Here is a 26580-nt window from a genome sequence, read left to right as displayed (position 1 = left end):
AGTGGTTCAGATGCCGAGTGTTTCAAGAGGATCGTGCATAGCTGCACCTCAATATTTGCATAGCTATAGCTGCATCTCCATATTTATTATAGATGACATGCCAGGGGAATCTCTACAGCCTTTATATATTATCGTCACTTTTTTTTTCCCCTTAGCTTACTTATATAATTAGGACGCAAGTATTGCTATCCAAGAAAGGAGATCCATGATAATTTACGACCATACGTTTATAATTATTAGAATACGAAATTATATTCTGGTTCAGTGATCAACTTTATCGGAGTTAACTTGCAATCGGTGACTATCGAACCAATGCTTTCATCAACAGCTGGAACCATTGATGAAACCTTTCGGTGTATCATGCTTGTTCATCATTTATGCACGAACAAAAAGTCCTGCTGAAGTATTATCACGTGGCAGATCAAAAAGTAGTATCATTTCTGTTCAACAAAACATATTGAAGTTCACCATTCATTATGCAGCCCAATAGTTTCTCCTGATCATTCGAGTTATTTCAAACCAAATGAGGCCCAGCAAATGATCACATCAAAAATGTTCCGTTTGTTGTACATGCTGTACTGCAGCCTGAAGAGACAAGTGATACAACTTGTTTGGTTACATCCGACCATGATGTTCATCGAAAACTTTAACCTACAAAACTTTTAACTTGACCACGAACGGATTCAGAGTATTTGGTAGCCGACTTAATTTTCATGAAGTTAATTTCTAATGTAGCTGAGATTCCCAAACATCAAATGTAATCTTCCCTGAATCACTGGAGGTGCATATATCATATCTCAAGGTCATCCAATGAAATTTCTTGAGGTGAGAGCATCTTCAGTTTCTGCAATATGAAAAAATTAAAAAAAAACTATGAAATGAAAAATCATCACATTTTCTCGGATTGTGATCGAATTTTCAATTTTTGCAGAGTTTATGAAAGAGAATCAAATTAGCGATAAAACAAGGTAATCATAAGGTCCAACCGAACTACAAGTAATTGTTGAGGCTATAAGTAGTTACGGTTCTTAAATTACTGGTTTAACATAATACTAAACTGAAACTGAACTGGTTCATCGACCAGTCCCACTAGTTCGTCCATTTCTTGCTGACACAATATTTCCAAAAGCTATTGCCAGAACCACAACTGAATTGAGAACCAGAAAATTGAGAAATAACTGTCAATTATCCAAAAAGATTTGAGAGAAAGGGCATATATCAACCAATCAAGAGGGACATAGAGAAATCAGATAAAAGGGTACATAGAACGTTACCTATTCTTAACTGGTCGAAAAGGGCAATGAATTGGAGGGCAAGGGTAATGTTAGAGACTAAGGGATAGGGTATGGAGGTCATGGAGGCATGAAGGGAAGCACCTCCAATGACTTGACATGTTGATGGATGTGAGGCATAGAGGTGAACGAGAGAGGAAGAGATAGGGAGAAGGGTGGGGGGGAGAGAAGGGAGGGAGAGGGGCGTTAGACTGGAAGAAGTTCAAAATTGAGGATATATATATATATATATATATATATATATATATATACAGGACTGAGTTATGTGGGGTTTTAAAGATATATAATATCTCTGATTTGGTCATTCAGCCTTTCTGTGCCGTCAAACCAAATTGGACTCGAAATGAAAGAGAAAAGAAATCTCAAACTCAAATCAAATTGACTACTTTTGTTATCTCGGTTTCTTACTTCAACTAGTTTGTCTGTTGTTTGGTTTATGATCTTATTTTATTTTTCAAACATCCCTACTGCCTAAAGTGGTAGATGAGCACACAGAGGTGAGAAGATAGCATGCAGGAAGTTAAGTGTAACAGACTTTGCTAGTTCTGATACCATTTAATATTGATAACTGTAACCAATTTGACTCAAATATTATTCTGTAAACCTCTCCATAGTGGTTCCATGAATTTAGCTTATCATTATGAAAAAAGAGTAATAGTTGCTTTCTTACAGCTGAGGCAAGTAATAGTCTTCTTTACACAATGTTTTCTCATTAAAATATATCATAAAAAATGTGTTATCTTATCTACATAATTTACATTTATGCAACTCTTATGTGTTTTCCATATGGAAGGAGTCCAAAGTATCAGTATAATAAGGAATAATTCACATTTAAGACTCCTTTAAATGAAAAAAAACCATAATATGGCATACCATCAATTCCAATCTATTGATGTTCTAGGATAAACTGAACTCACAGTGATAAACTGGGAAGGATCATCAATACTGGATGAGCCGAGGATGATTTCCCTCTTCAACTTTGTGGTAAGCTTGTGGACAACACGTAGCTGATATAAGGAAACAAAATGATTGATTAAAATATTGTCCAACAAGAAAACTCCACAGTATGAACAAAAATATAGCAAAGCTACCTCAGATCGAGTGGCTCCACCAATGATAAATATAAAAATGCGCTGGCCCATCTTTTTAAAATCACTTGATGAATGCCTCAACACAGAATCACTGCAAAAGCCCATTGGTCAACAAAATATGAATGCAGCCCCAAAATCTGGGATGTCTGAAATTTAATCAAGGGAACATCTAAATAACAACACATACAACCTATACTTAGAAGCAGCAGAAAGATACTGGAGATAATAGCATACCTTGAATATCCATCATCAGAACTTCGTGGCCTAGCCCATGTCGCCCGCCTAGATCTCATGGATTGAGCTGGTGCATGGTGAGTTGTGGAAGCAGATGCATCTTGTGAGGTCTCATGAAAACTAGAACTTGGGTCATTCATACAAGGATACTCATCCTTCGGTAGTTCACCTTTGCTAAGTTTCTCAATCAGCTCCTAGACATAATATAGAATTTCAAACGACCGACAAGTTACAAGAATAACACTACAGGTAGCCCAAGTATATTTGACTAAAGCAAAAAAATCTAATATGAGAGCATTCATAACATGCTTCAATGCAGTCTTATTCAACTTTTTGTGATCACAAACACAGAAAACAGGTACAGATATTAATGAGCATATGCTATAATAGATAGGAATAAGAAACATTGATGTAAGAGGTGAAGAATATATAAGGGTATATATTCAAGGGTATTCAACTGTAGCAAATTTCATTCTTTCCTATCAATTTTAATGAATGTTAAGAAAACATCGATACTAGAAGCTTCAGAGGTTCATCGAATTCAATTAATAAAAAAAAGTTTAGGATAACTATAGCTGAAAGGGAGAAAAAAAACTATCCATTCTCAGACCATCTTGCAAGTTGCAGTACTTTTGATGTCATCTTACTACTAGATATTATCACCAAGGTATGCAATTTCGAATAGTGTCGTCCAGTACAGGCGGTACGTACCGATCCGACAACATACCGGTATGCGGACCGCCCGCTACCGGATGGAACGTGCTATAGTTCTACAGTGCTACACTATAGCAGTGCTACAGTAAGATGAAGAAATATTTAAAACCGCTCGGTAACAGTGATACAATGCTCCAACGGTCAAATTGACCGTTGGAGCCCTTTCTCATAGTATTTAAACCCTTCTTCTCCTCCTATTTCACTACATTACATTCTCATACTCTCTTATACTATCTCAAATTTGACCGTTGGAGCCCTTTCTCATAGTATTTAAATCCTTCTTCTCCCCCTATTTCACTACATTACATTCTCATACTCTCTTATACTATCTTAAACTCTTTTTTTTATACATTTGTGCTCTCCTAAACTCTACAAAAGAATGATTTTTAAATTGAATCGAGATGAATTTGGAAAGATTAAGAGGAAAAACTTTCTAATCAACATGTATGTTTACATAAGAACAATCCATAATGGACTGAAATACGAACCTTGCACAAGATATTCTTCAAGCCTAAAAAAAATATGTGATACTATTCTTACCTAATTTACATTGATTTTGCTAAACTTATGCTATTACTATATTTATTTCTAACTTAAAAACCCTATCCTAAATTTTTTTTTTGTATTTTCGGAGGGTTTTACACCTAAATTAGGTGTACCGCTCGGTACGCCCTAGCGTACCGCTCGGTACACGGTACCGTACCATACTGAGCCAACCTCGAAACACCGATACGGTACGGTATTATATACCTTGATTATCACTTTTTCCAAATTAGGTCTTTGTCGTTTAGTTTTAAGCTAACTTTGTAGGTAATCAAAACTAACCTGCAGAGATCATCAAGCAATTTCTTTATGTATCAAATTTCATCCTCCTCATAGTGGCTTTTTTACCGTCTTCTCAATCACATCTTGCCAACTTGGCATAATATAGATCATCGATTATATAAGGATGTCACATACTTACCATCTTGGAATGTACCATTGCAATGGCGTTTTAGTTCTCAAGCCCTGTGCAAGTGAAGAAATCTGCACCTCTGTCCATGGTTCCTCTTTTAACCTATTTTTTATGTTTGGTTCTGTCTCTAGTAGGATGTCCACACCTCCTTCTCCCTCCACTCCAAGCCAAATCATGATGGTTGACCCAAAGCGACCCATGTAAGTTAAAGAGATACAAAACAGTATGTTATCGTCCTAAAATCCCTTTTTCTTCCTAATTCCTTGTACCTCTCAACACTCCACAAGTTAGTCTTCTCTCTCTCTCTCTCTCTCTCTCTCTCTCTCTCTACATTTCAATCGACAACAGTTTGTATTACATTGGCATAGTTGGAAGCCAAAGCATTACCCAAACCAACTACTGGCCAGCACAAGGACAAGTCATGAAAAGTAGATCATTATCTTAATTCTACAATTGTTACTTGATCAGATCCCATTATCTTGCTGAGTCCAATGTTAACCATTATAAAAGGAATAATAGTATGCTTATAAGAACTTGGGAGTTAGGGGTGTGTTCAAATGATTCATATTGGATGCATGGATATGACATATTGGATACCAAAGGACAAAAGAGTTAGTGCAAATATGCGTCCATTTATTTCCAGTAAATGGTTGGACTGTCTGATCTCACAAAGTGATTACTCCCATTCTTCCAGAATCCCAGTTCTTAAACAACCAATTGGGCCCTATATATGACCAACATAGAACAAATCTTTGTGCTTCGTAGCAACACCTCCTTATGATTCTAAAGTTACTCCTTTTCCCTCATTATTCTCGACTTCTTCTGTTTCTGCATCAAGATGTATATTAGCAGACTTAATGATATCTTTTCTGATGCCAGCAGACTGAGTGACATTATTTAAGTAATATTCAAATGACAATCTTTATGACTTCAGCTGGTCGTCTGCAAGCACAGAGAAACCATAATTAAAGGGAAACATATGCTTGAAGAAGGTAATCTCTCTTCACAAGTGGTTTTCATGGGAGAATAGGAAATGACTTCAATAAAAAGAGGTTAAGCTAGTTCATTTTTCAGTAAAAAGCAAGCAAGACTCTAATAAGATTTCATTTAAGATTCATGAAGAAGGAAAAGTAACTCAAAAGGAAAAAAAAATCAACTAGAATTAGACTGGACTTTTTTAAAGATTCACAAACAAGACAAAGTAAATCAAAAGGGAAAAAATCAACTAGAATTAGACTAGCAAAAATTTAAGACAGCTATGACTAATCGAAGCTGAGCTGAAGACTTAAATATCATGCAACTGAGGCTATAAATGAGTAACAAAGACAAGTCCAACTTAATCTATTGACTAGTTAAAATTAAGATATTCTAGCATCATATAAAATGCTCTTATTCAACATAACAATACCTCTATCAGCGGATAAAATTTAGATAGCTGCCATGTAACTTCCTCAGATTTTCGTTCTTTTCTCACTGCATGCTTCTTCTGATAACCAAAAAATTCAAGGACTATTGTCAGAAAATAGTTGCAAAGAAAATTCATGCCAGACATGATCTCAAAAACAGAGGCAATTACCTTGTATGCATCAAATTTGAGGGTGAATCCACTTCTTGATGTCTTTTTAGTTCCATAACCTCCCAGGTAGCACATGTTATTAACAGCAATCATATCATCAGATGAAAGTTGTGCAAGCTGTAAAAACAGAGAAGTTTATTTGATACAACTAGCTGATATCATGGATGCATAGAAGAATTTCATATCAAGTTCATAAATCAACATTTTTTGAGGTCAAATGATGCTTCACAAAAAGAAAATACAATTTTCAAGCAGGCAAAATCTTAGATACACATAAAACAACTGTTGTTAAGGATATACTTCTGAGACATGGTGGATATTCAGTGTACAGACTGAAAAAAAAACCATATTTTGAAAGGATATATTGGCTTAGTTGTTTATTTTGTTAACTACATTAACAATATAAGCCAAAGTGCAGTAAATTACAGTGTTTTCAAACATACTGCTCAAATTCTCTTTAAGAATATTTATGACCGTAAAGCTGTTACTTTAATAATCTTTAGCATTCATTTTAAGCATTAGCTAAATAGGTATACAACATAATTAAAGTTTACGAGTATTTTTGTTAACTAGTCATAAGGAATAAAGTTCAGACAAAATTTGAAAGTAATGCCCCAAACAAAGATAATGTATCAAAGACTTACAATGAAATAATCAACTATTTTAATATAATTTTAACAAAAATTTGATGCTAAATCACATCCAACGAAATATCCATATTATCCATTGGGTAGCAATCAAAGTATTCATGGAGCATCCCATCTTTCCCAAACTGCTTTTACTTGAGCAGTTAAAATCATAGTTCGTAATTTGGTTAATTCCAATCTGAATAGGCCATTTTCATTGGGATCGGCCAATCTCGGTTAGATTTTGGCACAGGGCTAGATGGGGCTTCGGTATATTGTCGGGTATTGAACAATCTTCACAAGTTCGCACGTTTTCTTGATGGGAACTTGCCTTCGCACCCGGCACTCGATGAGCAGTTGTTTGTGGACTTGCAACTGTTCGTTCTACCTTCTAAAGTCCTTATTTTCCTCCTCTCTCTCTTTTCTCCTATGCACACAAGGTGCTTGCTGAATTGCTTGTAAAACTTCCCTCTTTGCGAGACGTCGAGACTTGTCCATCGCTCGTTTTCAATCTAATCAACTTTCTGTTTTACAGGTCCTTCGAGACTTGTATGAGGTTGCAACTAGGCTGAACCTTTGCAGAAGCATATGTCACAAAGACGCCTCAAGACTTAGGCAATCCTAGCTAAGTCCGAGAAGTTGGCGCAAGGGTGCGTCGCGACTTAGGAAACTCAAGCTCAGTTAGCGTCTTGGCCGCAAGGGTGCCTCATGACTTAGGTAATTCCAGCTAAGTCCGTGACAACCCGGTAGGAGGCTTATGCTGGGCAGTAAGCCTAATTCTTGAGTAAGGCAATCCAATGGCTAAACCATATTGTTCAAGCCCAGTATTACGTGTACCACCTAGTACAGGCCTTGTACCACTGGTATGAGCCATCTACAAAGCCATAAGACTACCTATCAAGTAAGGCTACCCAATGGGGCTTTGTAGGTGGCAATAAAAAGCTCACACAAGCCCCTTTCTTCACCTCACTCTTATATCACATCCTCTCTTTATCACTCATTTTCTTGCTAATCTCTCCCAAAATTCACCTATTTCTCTCAATTTATTTTATTAGAGTGATTCAAGATGGTCATGTAGGAATTCCAAGAATAATTGGTAAGTAATATCTTCTAGATATAATTGAACTAGTAGCTTATTTTGCATATTAGAGTCGGAGAAACACAATATCTGCACTGAGTGTTTATAGATCTTTAAAACATGTATTTGAGAATAATTAAACATGAATTTGTAGCCTACGTCACTGCACTATAATGTCACCCAAAATGATGTACAAAGTTTTGACTTTTTAAGTTGTAACACAGCAAACAACAAACAGATGGCTGCTAAAAGAAACAACTAGAAGCAGGTGAATCCATAGGTGCAGCAGTCCTAATAGTCATACCAATTAAATGTCCTCAAGTAGCTGGCTAGCTATCAAAATCAGGGTTTGCCATGCTGCGGTATACCACCCGGTACGGGTGGTATGCACCGGTCCGATAGGGGACCGATAAGTGGACCACCTTGTAGCGGGTGGTCCAATTAAATTAATAAAATATCCAAAGAAATGGTGGGTTCATGTCCAAATCAGTATAAAAAAGAAAAAAACAAGAGATTAAGACCCCGCGAACATAAGCCCTCTTCTCACGCATCGTGGCTGCTTCGCCTCTGCTGCCATTGCTACTTCACCATCACGTAAGGTGCCACCACCTCGCCATCATCGCTTCACCTCTACTATCGCTGCTGCTTCGCTTTCACATAAGATGTCGCATCACCATTGCTGCTTCTCCATTGTTGCCACTGTCGCTTCGCCATCGCGTAAGATGGTGGCACCTCACTATCATTACTTCCTAGGTACGTTGCCGTTGCTCTTTTCCTCTTCTTTCTTCTTCTTCCTTCTTCTTCTTCTTCCACTTCTTCCTCCTCTTCCCTCTTCCTTCCTCCTTTGTTCCTCTACTGCTCCTTCCACTTCTTTTTCCTTTTCTTCATCATCGAGCCACCGATATGCGCCAGTATATTGTGTTGGTACACCAATACAAACCAGTAAATACCGTTTTAGTAGTTTGCGGAAATGGACCTGATACCCATAAAGGCAAACCCTGATCAAAATAAACTTTCTCATAGGAAATAAACAAGTGCAACATTATTCAGTCAGCAAGAATATGCAAGGATGATTTCCCTTAAAAATATCCATATTTTAGGTATTTCCCAAAAGGAATCGTTTCTTTTTTTTTTCCAAAACAATACCCCTAATTTGAAAAATACCCTTCAAAGTTTTTTCGTCAAATTTTTTCACCCATTATTTTACTGGTTTTCAACAATCGGTGTTTTTATTAGGCTCATTTACAATAGTTTTCAATAGTATTTATAGTGTTCTATTGATGTATTGAAAATACTGTAAATGCTATTGAAAAACACTATAAGTAACAGCATATTGTGTCACTTTGGTTGTCATTACTCATGAACCATTACAATACTATACTTCTAAGCTTGTAGTTAGCTTGGTTGAAGTTAGGAGTTCATTTAGATCATTTACAGTGTTTTTGAGTAGGACTTTTTACTATGGTGGCCAAAACACAGTAATAAGTCAATTTTTTATTTTTTTTGGGTGATATTGTTCCTAAACTATTATAAATAACTATTTGAATTATAGTATGATAGATCAAATAATTTATAGTATATTTTGATTTCATTTGACTCATTTACAATGTTTTCAAGTAGGCTTTACAATGTTTTTGTTGTGGAGGCCAAAACTTTGTAATAGGCCAAAAAAACTGTAACAGATCAAGACACTACAACAAGCAAGAAAATTTTTGAGAGGTAATTTAAGTATTTTTCAAACTAAGGTACTGTTTGAAAAGCAAAATAATGGGTACTGAATGAAAAATACCCAAAAGATGGTTATTTTCTATGGAAATCACCCAATATGCAGAAAAAATAAAAATGCATAACTGTGAAATACATTTAAATAATGTATATAGTATGAAAACAACTCGAAGCAATAGTAATTTATGGGTGCAGTAGTTCTAACAAAGGATTGTTGTATCATCTGAAATTATATGAAACAGGTGGTATGTACCGGTCGGGGCGTCAACTAGTATGTAGACCACCCCTATATCGGGCGGCCTGGTCCAACTCAAGAAAAATAAGAAAACCTAAAATAGCGAAAGGACCCATTGAACTCAACATTGAAAAAGGAAAAAATACTAAAATAGAAACTAGGTCTCATGAACGCGAGCCCTCTTCTTGCATTTAATGTCATTGTCGTTGCCATTGCTTCACACCACTATCGTCATCGCTGCTTCACGATGTGGTTATAGTTGCCACTGCCAACACCGTGTTCCTTCTTCTTCCCAAGTACACTCCCACTTCTTCCCCTCCTATTCTTCCTTCTTCCTTCTCCATCGCTTCTTCTTCTTCCTCGTCCACCTCTCTCTTCTTCCTCCTTTCTTCCTCCTCTTCCTCCACGTGCTCTTCCTCTTCTCCTTTTTTTTTTCCTCTGAATCATCGATACCTACATACATGTTACACCAGTATTGACTGGTATGCCGGTCCAACCAAATCACCGAAATGGGTTTGGTACCCCAAACAACAAATCCTCGGTTCTAATAGTCATTATATATTAAACTTTATTCCTAAAGCCAGTAACATTGATATTTTCGTCTTACAGCTAGGTAGGAACCAAAATAAACTATGCTAGAAGAAACAAATATCTGCAACAATATTCAGTTAACAGAATATGCAATAGGAAAAGAACAATAGAGAATCATAACTGTCAAATCAAACACTATTAAAGAATCCAGAACTGTATGCCATTACTATTGAGAGCTAATTTTACAACTCACTTGCATCAACTTTGATGCTTTGTCGCCTTCAAACTTCTCTGGATAGATGGATGCATAAATCATCATCAGACGTAGTTTATTTTCACAACTGATATCCTGCACAAGAAAAGCAACTAAAGAGACTATATATGATTAAACCGACAATTGGAATTGTTAACATGTGAAACAATCGAATTGACATTTTAACCTGCTTTGTCCTTAGAAAATTAATTAGTTCTTTGGTCCCAGCATCTCCAAATACAAGATCTTGTTCCAGCTGTCCAACTTCACGAAGACCTTGTTCTCTAATTATTCCATTAATCTTACCAGCAATCTGCAAAAGTTGCATAAGATTAGATAAAAGACATTTGATATAATCCTCCACAATATTGCATTTACTACAGTTGCTCCCTCATTATACCTACTAACAAATCCTTTGAAAATTTAGTAGGCAATTAAACAAAATTCACTAGAAAGAAAATATACAGGACCCTACTTCCAAAGCAAAAAACTTCACAATAAATTAGGTTATAGCCAAGAGTACCACTCTAACAACCATGGTTCGCCTTACCAGTCCATACCAGTGTACCGACCAGCTACAGGTATAGTATGTACCGAGTTGTACCAAGTCGTACCGAGCGTATCGACACATGGTACATAGAGGCATACCGATGTGCCACCCATAGTGGTCCTCTATTGGACTGATACATACTACCCATACCGAGTGATATGTTACGGTAAGACGAACCTTGCTAATAATAACAACAAAACCATAAGTCCCAACTATTTGGGATCGACTACATGAATCTTTTTGCTACCATTGAGATCTATAAAATGTCATATATTTAGTTAAGTTTAGAGTACTTAGATCTTTATTTATAGTTTCTATTAAATTTTTTTTTAAGTCTTCCTCTACCTCTCCTCATACCATTAACAATAATCAATTCACCTCTTCTAGCTACCACATCCGTAGATCTCCTAATTACATGTCCATACCATTTTAAACGATTATTTCTTGTGTTATCCTCTATCGAGGCAATACCTAGCTTTTCACGAACAAAAATATTTCTTTTCCTATCTATCTTAGTAATTCCATACTTCCATCTCAGCATTTTCATCTCAACAACACAAGCTTTTTTTATATGTTGTTTCTTAACCGCCCAACACTCAGATCCATAAAGCATTATTAGTCTCACAACTATCTTATAAAATTTTTCTTTTACCCTCAAAGGCATAGTTCTCCTTATCAGTCTGTACCGATGTACCGATCAACTGTTGGTATGGTACGTATTAAGCTATACCAAGGTGTACCGAGCATACGAACATATGGTACATGGGGGCATACCGATGTACCACCCATGTCGATCCCTTTTTGGATCGATATATACCACCCATACCGAGCGGTATGCCGTGGTACAACAAACCTTGCTTAAAGGTATTCGATGATCATATAAGACTCCTGATACCTCTCACTATTTTAATCATCATATTTTTACTCTATGAATAATATTTTCATTAGTCTCTCCATCTTGTTGAATAATTGATCCAATATACCTAAGGATTTTATTTAAAGAAACTTCTTGTCCATTCAACTTAACTATATTCTCCTGTCGATCCTAATATTACTAAAATTATATCTCATATATTCAATTTTAGTCCTACTTAATTTCAAACATATAGTTTCTAAGGATTGCCTCTATAGCTCAAGTTTATAATTAATCTACGTAGGTTCTCACCAACTAAAACAATATCATCATCATATAACATATACTAGGAGGTCTATGATGTAAATGAATAGTAAATTTATCCATTATCAATGTAAAAATATAAGGACTTAATGTGAATCATTGATGTAATCCTATGCTAATAGAAAACTCACTAGACACGCTTCCTATAGTTCTAACACTATCGCTGTATTGTCATATAGATCCTTAATAATTTCAATATAATTAGTGGATATACTTTTCTTTTCTAAAACCTATCATAATAAATCTCTAGGAACTCTATCATAGGCTTTCTCTAAGTCAATAAAAGCCATATGCAAATCTTTCTTTTTCTTCCTATACTTTTCCATTAATTGCCTTAACAAATGAATAGCTTCTATGGTTAATCTTTCAAGCACAAAACTAAATTAATTTTCAAAGATATTTATTTCAAGCCTTATCCTACTTTCAAGAACTCTTTTCTAAAGTTTCATAGTATAGCTCATAATTTTAATTATCTATAATTTGAACAATTTTGTATGTCACCATTATTCTTATAAATTAGCATTAAAAAACTCTTTCTCCATTCATCAGACATATTTCCGAGTCTCATAATCTTGTTAAATAAGTTAGTTAATCAAGCTACTCTCTTGTCCCCTAAACTTTTTCAAACCTCAATAGGGATACCGTCAAGTCCCATACTCTTAATTATTTTCATCTTCTTTAAAGTATCTTTTATTTCACTAACTTTAATTTTATGAATAAATCTATGATTATTAGATCAAACATTATTATTTATCATTAAAGTTAAGTTCTATATAGAATATTCATTAAATAATTTATAAAAATAATTTCTCTATCTTTCCTTAATTTCATTATCCTTAACAAGAGTACCATTCCAATAAAGGAAAACAACATGAAATAGGCCATTTTAAAGTTCTTTTATTTGTTAGAAAATTAATTTTAAGCTATATAAACTCTTATGTTTTTTAAGGCAGTAAGTATACCGTACTTACAAAATTCACTCCTGTGTTCGTCTTAAGGGCAATAAGATAAACTCTAACAAAAGTATTGAAAAGCAAAAAAAGTTCATATGTAACGCACCAATCATATAAAATTTAAAGAAATGCTTCTATAATTGTAAATATCATGATTACCTAAAAGAAGTCAAGTCATGAACACCCCTCATAAGGTAAGAACCATCCATAAATACCCTTTCAAACAAATGTTTTGACTCTGTTAAAATCTAAACAACAGGAATCTTAGATTTTCCCTTATAGAAAATATACTTCATTATCTTGGATAAAGTAGCTTGTTGGACTACTGATGGATCAGACAAAATACAGGTTGCTTTAGGTAGACCAATGCTTGTTTTTCCTCTCTGAGATGAATTGTAATAAGGCATATGAGGAAAGAAAAGGGAAAAAGTATAGCATTAGGGCCAACTGATCATTTTGTATTTTAACCCAGAATCTTAATCTAACCCCAATTGTTGAATCAAAAAATTAGTTTGGGACAGTCAATTGACAGTGTTAACATATGTGAATGAATCTGTTCATAAAGGGCATTTTGCAATATTTGCTACATTATCATGGTAACCAATGAATTGTACATATTTTGAGACTCGAGACCATTGTGAGATGATTGCAGCTTCTGATCGTGGTCAAACCTCATGAAACACCATAATTCACCACATCAACCTCATAGAAGGTTTGTAATTGTTAGTCCTGCTTGTAATGTACCAAACGATTCACATTTTCTTCAGTTATCAACTCATGGCAATGCTAGCACATTAGCTTTTCCAATTTGTTTAGAACATTTTATGCCACTATATAAAATTTTGTAATGTTGAAAAATCCATGACAACAACACATGCGGTCATTCATACATTACCAATGTAGGATTCACGACATGCAAGGACTATCAAAGCACAAACCTCTGTGATAATTATGGAGTAGATGACATTAAAAAGGAAGAATATAGGGTATCTCACCACTTGAGAAGCCTTGGGTGGCATTTGAAGGAACCTGAAGTAGTTGGAAACACGACAAGAACAAGTAAGCAGGTCACTCCACTTGTGGAGTTGTCTGCGACAACTTTTGTCTTCCTGTCTAGCTGCCTTAAATGGCTTTCATTGCTTACTTTTAAGATTAATATTTTATACTATTAATAAAAGAGTCAACAGTGTGCTGCCTCCTCCAACTTCCAATTATCAAAACTTGGGAATAGCCAAGGTATCCATCCTTGGTTCGAGTAGTTCTTTTGGACAACTTAAGCAATGAAATGCAACATCTAGTAGCTTACATGTCTAATTCAGTGATAAGGGTAGATTTCTCCTGTATGGGAGGAGATGTCTGTCGAGGGACAAACAACATCTCAAGAAAGACACAAGGAGAGAATGGCAAAGGTGGAGATGTTGCTGTTAGTGATCAACAATAACATGTTATAGCTCCACATCCACAACATGTGCATCATGTAGATGGAGACTTAACCAAAGTCTATAGAAGCCCAGGTGGACTAGGTTGGTAGAAATACTTGTGATCCAAAATTTTCAACAGCAGCTGAGAGATAGTGGTGACTAAGTTCATGCTGCTCACATGGGCAATGAGTGGGTAAAAGGACCAGCCGTCACCATGGGTGTGAATCGGCATGCAAAACGTCCAATTACAAATGATCTACATGTGCTACAAGGCTTACAGTCCTTCCTTTTGTTTTCTCAACCTCAAAAACTATATCACATATTACCAGTCCAGCCAGGGTCTGACATGGATCAGGTACCCAATACATCAAACCATGGTTACCACTACAATCGATCTTATTAAGCTTCAAGAGCTAAAGGTCGAGTATCAAATAAAATTGAATGATAACAAGTAGGCCATATATGCTATTTTAATCTTCATAAAGGTAGGGATTCAAGTTACTTATGATCATAATACATTCTTGGTTCAGAGTCACTTAATCTGTCCAACAAGAAACATGTTCTTGAAGAAGGATGAAAATGTTCTAAGCATATAAAATCGAGGTTTTCACACTAGTCATAATATAAGACATACTGCACTCACTGATATCTTTATGAAACAGATACAACCTCTACATGGAGAGAAAGTTTGTCAATCTGCTCAGTATACTGCGGCAAAGCTTGAACCATTTTTTGCAAATCTCTAGTGGAAAGCTCACCACCATCTCTAAGTAACAAATAAAAAAAGATAAATAAGCAATGTATCTCAGTAAGCTAACTTGGAGATGCAGAAAACATGTCTCAAGTCTCATAATTCATAAAGATACAATTGAAATACATCATAAGAATGCTTCATTTTATGGCTAACACAGGTCAAATATTAAATGCATATTTGGATGTCATAAAAGCATGAAGGTATAAGCATTAGATACTTAAATGTCAATTGTACTTGACATTATAAGCAATTGCTAGTTTTCATGCCAGTTTTGGATGCCATGTCAGTCACTACATCATCTCATTCTTTCATGTGACTGGTGCAACCACAAGAGCTGTTCGCAATAGTGAAGATCAATATGAAAGCAGAATGAAGAGCAGTCTGCTGGCAACAGATCATATAGATAATTTGAATTTATCAATAAAAACGGTCACAAAATAAACAATGTTCAACTCACGCAAAATGACACCAAGGAGCAAAATTTCAGAAAGCAGAAATGGTGTTCGTGCAGCCAAGACATGACAGCATGTATGAGGTATGAAGATGCATACGCTAGCACTATTTAGTAATAATAAAGAATTGTCAAAATAAACTGAATGCAAAAGTTGAAGAAAAATACTAAGTTCTAAGAAGTAAGAACTAAAGCAACATCAACAAAATAAATAAATAAAAATATATGAAGTCAGATTATAACAATCAAGTGAGTCATTCATACAATGCTTGATATTTTAATATAAAACTGGATGTAACATATGAATACTACAAGAACATATTTAAACCTAGTATCCTATAACTGACTTTATTTCAACTTATGCTATAGTTTCTATCTGATATACAACAATACAAGGCCTCATGAAAGAGACCCTACTGCTTCTTGAATGATTTAATGCAGTATTTAGGCTCTTGGACCTCCTTATCTAGATAAGTATCATGTATCTTATGGTGTGAGGTCATGTGTGGGGATTTGCCTTTTGGTTAGAGGACACTTTGGTTTAGTGGTAAGGGTCTTGTGCTGCTTATGTGGAATTTGGTGAAAGTTGAACCACCATATAATTGCTTTTACAGTGTCTTCTTTCCTCTCCTTCGTGTATGTATCATCAAATCATGTTTGTTTTGCACTATGTAGTGGGTAGGCAGCAAGATCCATATCAAACACATCAGAAATTTGTCTCATGTCAAATCCTCTCATAAAGCCCCATATGGACTGCCTCATGCTGCCTAACTGAGAAAGGGAAGTCAGCTATCTCGTGTTAGAACTCCGATTAAATACCTGCACACTGGTAGAAATCATCTTCCTCACTGTTGATGATCGACTAAACTGAATTGGTGTACTACCACTACCATTGTTTGTCATGCTCATTCCATGAATTAATTGGTCAATGTCCCATCGCCTCCTCATCCAATTACTGATATTTCAAGCATGGATGCTAGATACAAAATCAGAGTCAGCATCAACATCATCGTTATGATCCTCATACCCTCGTACATATTGCAGCTCTAAGGCTCTATGTCACTTGTTATATTTTTCTCGATTTGCCTTTTCCTATAGTCATAGTGCTTTCTGGACACCGGGTTTTGCACTAAAAGCCCTTCTTATCCCTTCAACCACCTTTGCACATCTCTGTATATTGAAAAATCCCATGTATAAATGATGCTTCAGGCAGATTATTCCTCTGCCCCTACTGATGTCATACTGGAGGCACTGCCAATGATGGCTCTGCTCCATGTGATGCATGTGTTTCCATGTTCAATTGAAACTTTGCTATTTTAGGGTAATTTTTCAATAAAAGAATTGTCGACATATCCACAAATCATTAGATTTATATTAATTATAAAATGAACATTAAATTGGTAAAGATATAGGCCAGAATGTGAAGATATAGGCTAGATCCAAACAAATCTAGGATAGATCTACAAAGAGTTAGGGGAGATCCATCATGATCTAGGCTGGATTCCCGATGGATATAGTCTAGATGAGCCTACATCTAGGCTAGATAATTTATCTAGCTTAGACATATAAGACTCGAGGCTTGATTTAGCTTCATAAGGCCTAATTAGGTTTAGATAAAAGAGATATAGACCAATGTTGGAAGGGAAAACATAAACCCTAACCGAATTGCATAGGTTCGGATTTGCCTTGATTTGAAGAGAGATCGAATTGGATCTTGAGTTCTTCTTGAGCACCTCCTAATGTTCTTTAGTCATATTTTAGAAGAGACTTGAGAGAGATTTAGGGGAGGCTTAGAAGTAAATGAGAATGAGAGAGAACGTGTGTGAAAGAGAGTAAAGAGGGGTAGAAAAAGACGAGGGCTAGTTTAAATGAGCCAATGACCAGCAGGTCTCTTTGGATCAGATCACCACTAGATGGACTTTGCACCCGGTATCAGCTCCTTTCTCGTCTTTTTGATTTTTTTTGTATTTTGACTACCAGTACACTTGTGTTCAGATAGGGTGTGTCGGACAAATCACAACAACCTTAAATACTTTTTGGCAAAGGTTCTTCTCTATGCTTTATACGAGGCAACTTCAGTCTCTACTGAATATTAACTATTCCAAGATGAGGTTTGCACTATATTGCATTCTCTTTTTTTTTTTCTTTCTAGGCAAAGCACCAAGCCAGAAAACTTAGTTTTGAAAAAAAAAAAACAACTTCTCAAACAACTAAAAAGTAAATCAATATGGGAAAACTTGAACTAAAAAGCAAACCAACGCTCCTATTATAATTTCATCCAGACTTCTACCCACCTAATGGAACTGTCTAAAATTTCACTCATCCTATATGCACCAAAAGCTATTAGATCAATCCTAGAAGCCTGCTAGACATTTTGCTTATCTTTTCTCCAACCTCCCAAACTTCAAAAAGGAGGCTGGAAGAGTGGAATGCATAACTCTTAATAGCCGATGCCAGAATTGTTAAGGGCACAGAAAAATAAAAATATGCTCAATAAAGTCTAGGTCCACACCAAAATAGGGACAAAGGCATTAATAATCCAGCCTTTCCTTAAAAGTATTCCCCAGAATGAATTCTTATTATTTAAATCAAGCCACATGAAGAGAATGAATATACAAAAAGCTCATATAGAGATACTTAGAAATAGGGCAAAAACAATTGGAGCAGACAAAGAAGTCCTCTGAGATTATCATTCCGAGTCAATGGGTCATCATCATTTAACGAGAAAAGAGAAACTGATTAAGCTGATGGGTGAAATAGGATCTTGGAGTTGAGCCTGCTCAAAAGACCAAAATATCAAAGAAGAGCAGCTTCTAAGACCAAACTTTAATGAGAAGTAGAGAGTACTCAATCAAGAAACCAATAATTATGTGCATACAGGGGGAAAGAGAACGTAATATCAACTCAAAAGTGCAAGACCCAAGCGACACACCTAATGAAAAACTGATATTACAGTCATGGGTCTTCTGGTGCTGACAAAATCTCAAAAAAGCATTCTGTTAAGCCATTCTATTTTGTTGCATATGCACTCTCAGAGTTCACAATATATTGTCTGATTCTTGAAATCTTAATTACACAAAAATAATAATAATCCTGAAATGGAAAACGTGATTTTCCCCAATAGCTTCTATAATTTTATCAAAACAAAGGTACAAACCACTTGACAGTTACCTTGAACCATGGTGAATTTGAGCTGCTTTATTTTTTGATATGAAATTTGTCATCTTCTCATGCAATCTTTCACTAGCCTGCCAAGGGATTTATCATGCAAAAATGAAGCACACTGACTAAATTTGCCTCAAAAATGACAAAGCATAGGATCAACCAAGGAAAAACAAGAATAAACAGACAGATCATTAGACTAACATCAGCAATATGTGCATGCCAAAGCTCAAGCCAAATGGGGTCATGATCCTCCAACAACACCTCCTTCTTGTCTGTTGATCCTGTTTTGTTAGGCACCTTCATCAAACGAAAACATTACAACCACATGATCCAAAAGAACACCTACCAGTCACCAGATGTATAAGATTGGAAATGAATACTCACCTCATGTGTATATTTGTTACCATCCATGTTTAGCAAATCATGGCACATGGCATCATAGGTCCATTCATGTATAATTGGAGCAATCTATAGATTCAGATTTCAGAAATGGGTGTAAAAATTGAGAAAACAATCTAAAGATCATAGGATGGTCAAAAAGCAACAGGACAGCCTAAATATTATTTATGTACTTGTACCTGATCTATGGAACGGTCTACAATAAGCAACTCACATGTCTCCCTCTGGGGAAAATCATGAATTTTAGCTTTATACCTAGAAAGACAATTCCAAACTCCAGCAGCAAGCTTAGTTGGGACAAGATCATGAAGTGTTGTCACTGTAGAAGCATCTAATGATGACTTTGCAGCACGGTACCGCACATACGGAAATTCCTGAACAGAATCAGAAACAAAATTATCATTAATAACAAGCAACTGCTAGATGTACAAACTTACATTCATTCTTGAAAGACATACGAATATGTAGCTTTATCAGCACATATATGCAAATAAATATGCATTCATCTTTCACATAAGGCTAAACTATGTTGAGACATTAGTCTAAACTGGACATCACTGAGAAGGACAAAGAAGGTTCAAAGAATATAGATCTAGATAATAGGAAGAAGACATGTAATAGTTTTTTGAAAAGTAGTAACAAACAAAAGGCAACAATAATGAAACATATCAAGATAAAGATTATAGCCTAGAAGGAAAAACGTGTACATAAAATGAAGAAAAACAGGAAAATAAAACAGTTCACAAAGAAATTGAAGCAAATATTTCATCTTTAATACATAAAACATACCAACTGAACAATGAGAATTATTTTAAATGCCAAATTGATTGATATCTATATGCTGAAAGTAATCATTTAAATGTTGTCCAAGGATAACATTGCAAAAAGCTTTGTTGTGTAAGCTTAATTTCCTCATCTCATTACTCTGCATGGCAATCATTTCATCTATTGTAGCATAAACAGAATTTTATGCCTTGTAATATATATATATATATATATATATATATATATATATATATATATATATATATATATATATATATATATATATATATATATATATATATATATATATATATATATATATATATATATATATATATATATATATATATATATATATATATATATATATATATATATATATATATGTGTGTATATGTATATGTATATGTATATATATATATGTATATGTGTGTATATATATGTATATATATATGTATATGTGTGTATATATATGTATATATACATATATATATATATGTATATATATATATATATATTTATTTATTTATTTATACATATATACATATATGTGTATATATATATATGTATATATACATATATATATTTATATATATGTATATATACATATATATATTTATATATATGTATATATACATATGTGTATATATATATATATATGTGTGTGTATATATATATATATCCAAAAATCTTCATGACATGGAGATAATTATATTAGAGAGAGCAGATCTTAGTTATGAATTGCAAATTTGGAAGAGAATACATAATTAATACAATAAGCACCAGTGTACATGAAAGCAAGGTTTGCATTACCTATGCATACCGCCCAGTACGGGTAGTATATACTAGTCTGAGAGGATAATGGTACATGGATCGCACTCTACCAAGCAATACTGGTGTCTTAACCCCATATTGGACGATACGGGATCTATACCGAGCGATAATGGTCGAAATCCGATTATTACCGACCTGTACCGATTAGTAACGGTCAGAGTTCGATTATTATCAATCAAGAGCTGAGATTACCCTATTTCAAATGGGCAATTTGACCATTTTAGCCTTAAAAAAGGGTTTTTAAACCCTTTCCTTCCCCCTCTTTCAACTCATTTCACTCTCTCAATCTCTTAAACTCTCTCAAACTTTTTTCACTCACCTCTCTCTTATTCTCATATTTTCACTCTCCTAAACTCAACAAAACTATGATTTATGAATTAGATCAAATTTAGGAGGTTAATTTGAGTGGGTTAAGAGGAAGAACACTCTAATCAAGAAGTATGTATTCTCTTTCTAGATTTTATTGATTTATGAGATGATTAAGCCTATTGTATGTGGTGTATGACTTAATATGTAATATGTTGTTTGATATGTTTTTTATGGTAGAATAGTGTTAATTAGGGAGTAATTAAGATCCTTAATGTTGTGATTAATGTGTTTAATATTGATTTTTTTGAAATTAAACACTTAATAGGTTAAAATTTTAAATTTCATGCATATTAAGGATTGGATCATATGTTTGTGATAGTATAATAGGTTCAATTAGGTTTTAATTAAGTTTTTAATATTGTGATTAGTAGTTTTAACGATGATTTAATCAAAATTTGATCGGTATTAAATCAATTCAATACCTTTAATACCTATTAAAGTATTTCACATGTTTATAACGATGAAAGATGACTAATTATGAATTAATTAACTATGTTAATACTATGATTAGTATATTTAATTATGATGAATTCAAATTTCTCCCATATTTGGTCAATTAAATGTCTTTAATGCCTATTAGAGTGTTTGATATGTTTATAGTGTTGAAAGAGAAATAATTAGTGGATAATTAACTATGTTAACGGTGTGATTAGTGTATCTAATGATGATATCATCAAAATTATGTATTTAATGCTTCTTTTATGTATTTGACATATTTATGGTGGTTAAATAAGCTAATTATATTTTAATTAAGTTTTTTAATACTGTGATTAGTGGTTTTAATGATGATTTAATCAAAATTTGATCAATATTGAGTCAATTCAATGTCTTTAAAACCTATTAGGGTGTTTGACATGTTTATAACGGTGAAAGAGAACTAATTAGGGTTTATTAACTATGTTAGTACTATGATTAGTGGTTTTAATGATGATTTAATGATATTCAATCAATTCTACGTATAATTTGCACCTTGTATTTTAAATTAGGGATAATCGCAACCTGCTTATTTGATTTAAATTTAGTAGGAACATAACACCAAAGAAACAAACACATGATGACGCTTGGGATCATGCCCAAAAGATAGACGAAAACCGTAATCATTGGTAATGCATTTATTATAACTACATTGGCAAGGGTGGAGGAATCACCCAAGTGAAGATGCATTTGGCCGACGGGTATCACGATGTTGCAAAATGTAAGAAGGTCCCGACAAAGGTCTATAAATGATAGATACAATAAAAAAGAAGGCAAAAGTTGAGGAAGAATATTATAAGGCTACGCAGGAACCAATTTATGACGACTATAAGGGTCACGACGATGAGATCAACCCGAATCTTAAAGCTAGTATTCATGCATCACTGGAGCAACAATATATGTACGTGGAAGCAATGAGGCATTGACGATCTGACTCACAATGGAAGCATGGCGATGACAGTGGATCTACGCCATAAGAAAACTAGAGGTCGACCAGCATGAGGCAACCAATTGCCCCTACTCAATTAAGTCGAACTGATAGCATGAGGCATGGTGGAATCCGTGGTTTTATGAGAGAACTTGGCAGGATGTTCGCACCAGATATTATTGATATTGATCCGCAAGCCTATCCTCCACAAACAGCAAAACAGATACGGATTGATAATGTATATATAAAAGAAAAAAAGTAGGATATTATGTAGCTCAAGTATAATCGATCACAAAGTTTATATATAATCATCATTGGGTCCACTCTCTAATGCAAAAGTATTTAAATGATGAGATACTCAGACCTAGAGTCACTCAGTTTGCTATAAATTTCATTGTCTTAAAGTTAATACAACAAAAGAGGCAAGTCCTCAAGTCAATGGTCACCTCACAAGAATGGCCCGAATCCAGGTATTCGAGATCGAGCAATGGAAAGATGGAAAAGACCATTCTTTCTTCTAGATTTTGGGATACCATAAATGAAATCATAAAAGGTGCAGAACCACTTTACGTTGTCTTTTGTAAGGTCGATATGGAAAAGCATCCATAAATACCTTAACTTAGACATATGTTGATTATAGCAAGAGAGGAGGTCAAGAAAACAATCAAAGATTATTCTAAGGCCGACCAATACTTACATATCATCGATCATAGGACTGAAATTTATATGGACCAAGATATCCATAATGCACATAAATTTATATTCGGTGTAATTTAATTCATAATTTTTTGATGTATAAAAAATTTATACTAACAAAGTTATGTCTTGCAGCGTATTATCTAAACCCAACAATTCAATTTCAGTATGGTCTTAGAACACAATCAGATTTATTGTCAACACTAAGAAATATTATATATCGAGTCTTGTCAAACTAGTTATTTAAATGGGCGCTTGGGCGCTCGACACTCGCCTAGGCGTTCAAGCGAGGGGAGGCAAGGCGAGGCAAGGCCCAAGTGCCTCAACAATGAACCAGGCGGCACACTTCAATGAGACACTACCTAGGCGCTCGCTCGAACCCAAGCGCTTTGCACCTCGGGCGAGTGCCCAGCTCAAATAGTTGAACCGAACCAGATTTTTAAGTGTAGTTCGACCCCGAGCAATCAACCCTAATGAGCGCTCCTGCCTCTGCCGCCAAAGCTTTCCGATGCTGCCTCCGCTGCAAACGCAGTAGACCAAGGCCTTCTCTGTCGCCGATGAATAGGTCCGACAGCTTAGCCTTCGTCTGTAGCTTCCTTCCGCCGCCGTTGGCAGTTCCTTCTACCGTCGAGGGAGAGGACCGTAAGCTTCCTCCGCGATTGACGTACACTTCGAAAGCTTCCTCCGTCCACAACATCGTCGTCCGCAGCTTCCGTCGGTGTCGCTACTGCTATATGCAGCTTTTGCCGCTGTCGCAGCTGTCGTCCGCAGCTTCCTCCGTCGTTGCTGTTGTCGTCTGTAGCTTCCTCTATCACCGCTACCTTCTAATGAGCGCTCCTGCCTCCGTTGCCAAAGCTTTCCGATGTTGCCTCCGCTGCAAACGCAGTAGACCGAGGCCTTCTCTGTCGCCGATGAATAGGTCCGATAGCTTAGCCTTCATTTGTAGCTTCCTTCCGCCACCGTTGGCAGTTCCTTCTACCGTTGAGGGAGAGGACCGTAGCTTCCTCCGCGATTGACGTACACTTCGAAAGCTTCCTCCGTCCACAACATCGTCGTCCGCAGCTTCCGTCGGTGCCGCTACTGCTATCTGCAGCTTTTGCCGCTGTCGCAGCTATCGTCCGCAGCTTCCTCCGTCATTGCTGTTGTCGTCTGTAGCTTCCTCTGTCACCACTACCTTCTCCTTCCCCACTATTAACCATCAGTGACACTTTTCTCTTATTTTTTTTCTCCCTATACTACTATTAATGGTTTTTTTCTCCCCTCTTAACTACTGTTAACAGTAAATAATATATATTGTTAATAGTAGATTGTTAAATCTCTAATCTTTATTATTTTAAAATTATATATTAGATTTTAGAATTAATGACAAGTGTACAAAGCAGTTTAATTCTAATATGTCTTCATAAACATGTTTAGCATATTTCTATTTAGTTGTATTATTTTAATTATAATATTTGGGAGCCCCTCGCTTCGCTCGGGCGAGCGCCTAGCGCCTTAAACGTTATGAGACTTTGGCTCCTAACGCCATTTAAATCATTGTGTCAAATACTACTGATGCAACCGATGCTATTATGGAGGGTCGATTATTCCGAGAAACAATTGGTTCATTCTCAAATATTGTAGTTGTATCGTGTCGTTACAATATGGATCTTAGTGAGGAAATGTTACACACATATTGATTATAAACTATATTTGATATTAATTATTTGTTATGTTAATAAAATCTTATTTATATCTTTTTGCAATCAAGTGGTGGCTAAAATTTGGTGAGGACGTGCCAAATTTAAAGAAGGTTGTCGTCTATGTACTTTCACAGACAACGACATCTAACGTACTTGGTCAACGTTCGCATTGATTCACATGAAGGTCCGCAATAGATTATCATATAAACGGTTGGAGAAACTAGTATATGTTCACTATAATATGCGGCTAAAGTTGTGATGTGCCAAGTTGGACAAGGAACCAGAGGAATCAGAGATTGATCCCATTGATCTCCAATTTTATAACGAAGATTCAAAGTCGATGTTAGAGTGGGTTGAAGTGGCGGAGAACCAAGAGGATCCTCTACTTAATGAGGCAGTCCTTTGTGTTTTATTATTGAGGCAAATAGAAGTAGAGGAAGCACATCCCCAGCAGGAGAAAAATCCCCCTCGGTCAAAACGTGACGGAAGGAGTCGAACAAGATTGAGTCAAACTGCTCTAGGAACCAGAGACACCCAACCATCACAGTCGTCCACCAACGTACAAAGGCAAAGGCAAAAGGGAAGGCAATATCATCAACTGCACCATTAGAAAGAATCCACTTAGGCGACGAGACACCTTCGCAATCATATTCAACAACTCACTTGGTCCAGAGACATAACAACAACATGGACAATAATGTCTCAACCGATGATGGCAGCGATGCCGAGGAGCCGATAGTCCCGTCTACATAATTTGAGGGTGGTGCATGGACGGAGGAGCAATATTTTACATATGCCACCTAAGATTCAGATCATGAAGCTCGACGAGGTACTGGTCAAGTTTATACACGGAAAGGGAAGAAGCAACTAGTGGATGATTTTAAATATTTACAGTAGAGCCTACATGATGTAGATACAGAGCGAAGCTCATCATATTCATAGTTGTCGTATTATAGAGAATCTTACGGCCAACAATAGTACGGTGATAGTTGCTCATACTTCTCCGAGCAACAGTATGATGATCGATCTAACGATACAAAGCAATAGATCAGTAGCGAAAATAGAAGTTCTAACATTCACTATGCTCTACACCAATACATGTCATATTCGTCATTGCCTTAAGGGTCGCCTCAAACACATGTGGTTCATAACGATCAACCTACGACTATAACCATATTGATACACTAATGGTATACGGTGTATCAGTACACTATATCAAGGGATCAATTTCAAGATTGAGTCCGACAAACATATTATATTGATATATAAATACATAGGATTGAGGACCCCGATCCACTGCCCGTAGAGTCCCGTCGTTCTTTTTGGTAGTAGAACAAAGCATATCCATCGATTGATTACTTAATTCATTTAAATATTAAAGTTTAAGTTGTATAAAAAATAATCTAACAATTCAAATATTTTTTTTTGCAGATAATTCAATATTAATGGAAGGATGATCTGGAACGTACCACAAAGTTATTCCTCAAAGTCCGAAAAAGATATGTGGCAATATTCTTTCATAATTTACATTATTTTTGCTAAAATTATAATTTATATTTATTTCTAACTTAAAAATCCTATTCTAATTTTATTCTATTTTTCAGGTATTTTTTGAGGTTTTTCAACTCATTTTGGTCATAACAGTGTACCGT

The 26580-nt window shown here is 35.4% G+C and overlaps 1 protein-coding gene across 1 annotated transcript in view; it reads right to left on the bottom strand.

The window, feature by feature from the left end:
• Positions 1–414: 414 nt before the first annotated feature.
• LOC103991984 (SNARE-interacting protein KEULE) overlaps positions 415–26580 on the bottom strand; it is a 39735-nt gene continuing 13569 nt past the window's right edge. Inside the window, exons 9-21 of the mRNA XM_009411534.3 lie at positions 19360–19554; positions 19166–19249; positions 18983–19078; positions 18788–18864; positions 15081–15177; positions 10498–10623; positions 10311–10406; positions 5863–5979; positions 5695–5772; positions 2618–2811; positions 2384–2474; positions 2210–2299; positions 415–844 (exon numbers count right to left, since the gene is read on the bottom strand). Of these exons, the coding sequence (XP_009409809.2) occupies positions 791–844; positions 2210–2299; positions 2384–2474; positions 2618–2811; positions 5695–5772; positions 5863–5979; positions 10311–10406; positions 10498–10623; positions 15081–15177; positions 18788–18864; positions 18983–19078; positions 19166–19249; positions 19360–19554 (1395 nt within the window). The 3' untranslated portion in view covers positions 415–790. The remainder of the gene's footprint in view (positions 845–2209; positions 2300–2383; positions 2475–2617; positions 2812–5694; positions 5773–5862; positions 5980–10310; positions 10407–10497; positions 10624–15080; positions 15178–18787; positions 18865–18982; positions 19079–19165; positions 19250–19359; positions 19555–26580) is intronic.

Source organism: Musa acuminata, chromosome BXJ2-7 (genome assembly GCF_036884655.1).
Source record: "Musa acuminata AAA Group cultivar baxijiao chromosome BXJ2-7, Cavendish_Baxijiao_AAA, whole genome shotgun sequence".
NCBI classification, from domain to species: domain Eukaryota; kingdom Viridiplantae; phylum Streptophyta; class Magnoliopsida; order Zingiberales; family Musaceae; genus Musa; species Musa acuminata.
This window is presented reverse-complemented; position numbering and strand designations above follow the sequence as displayed.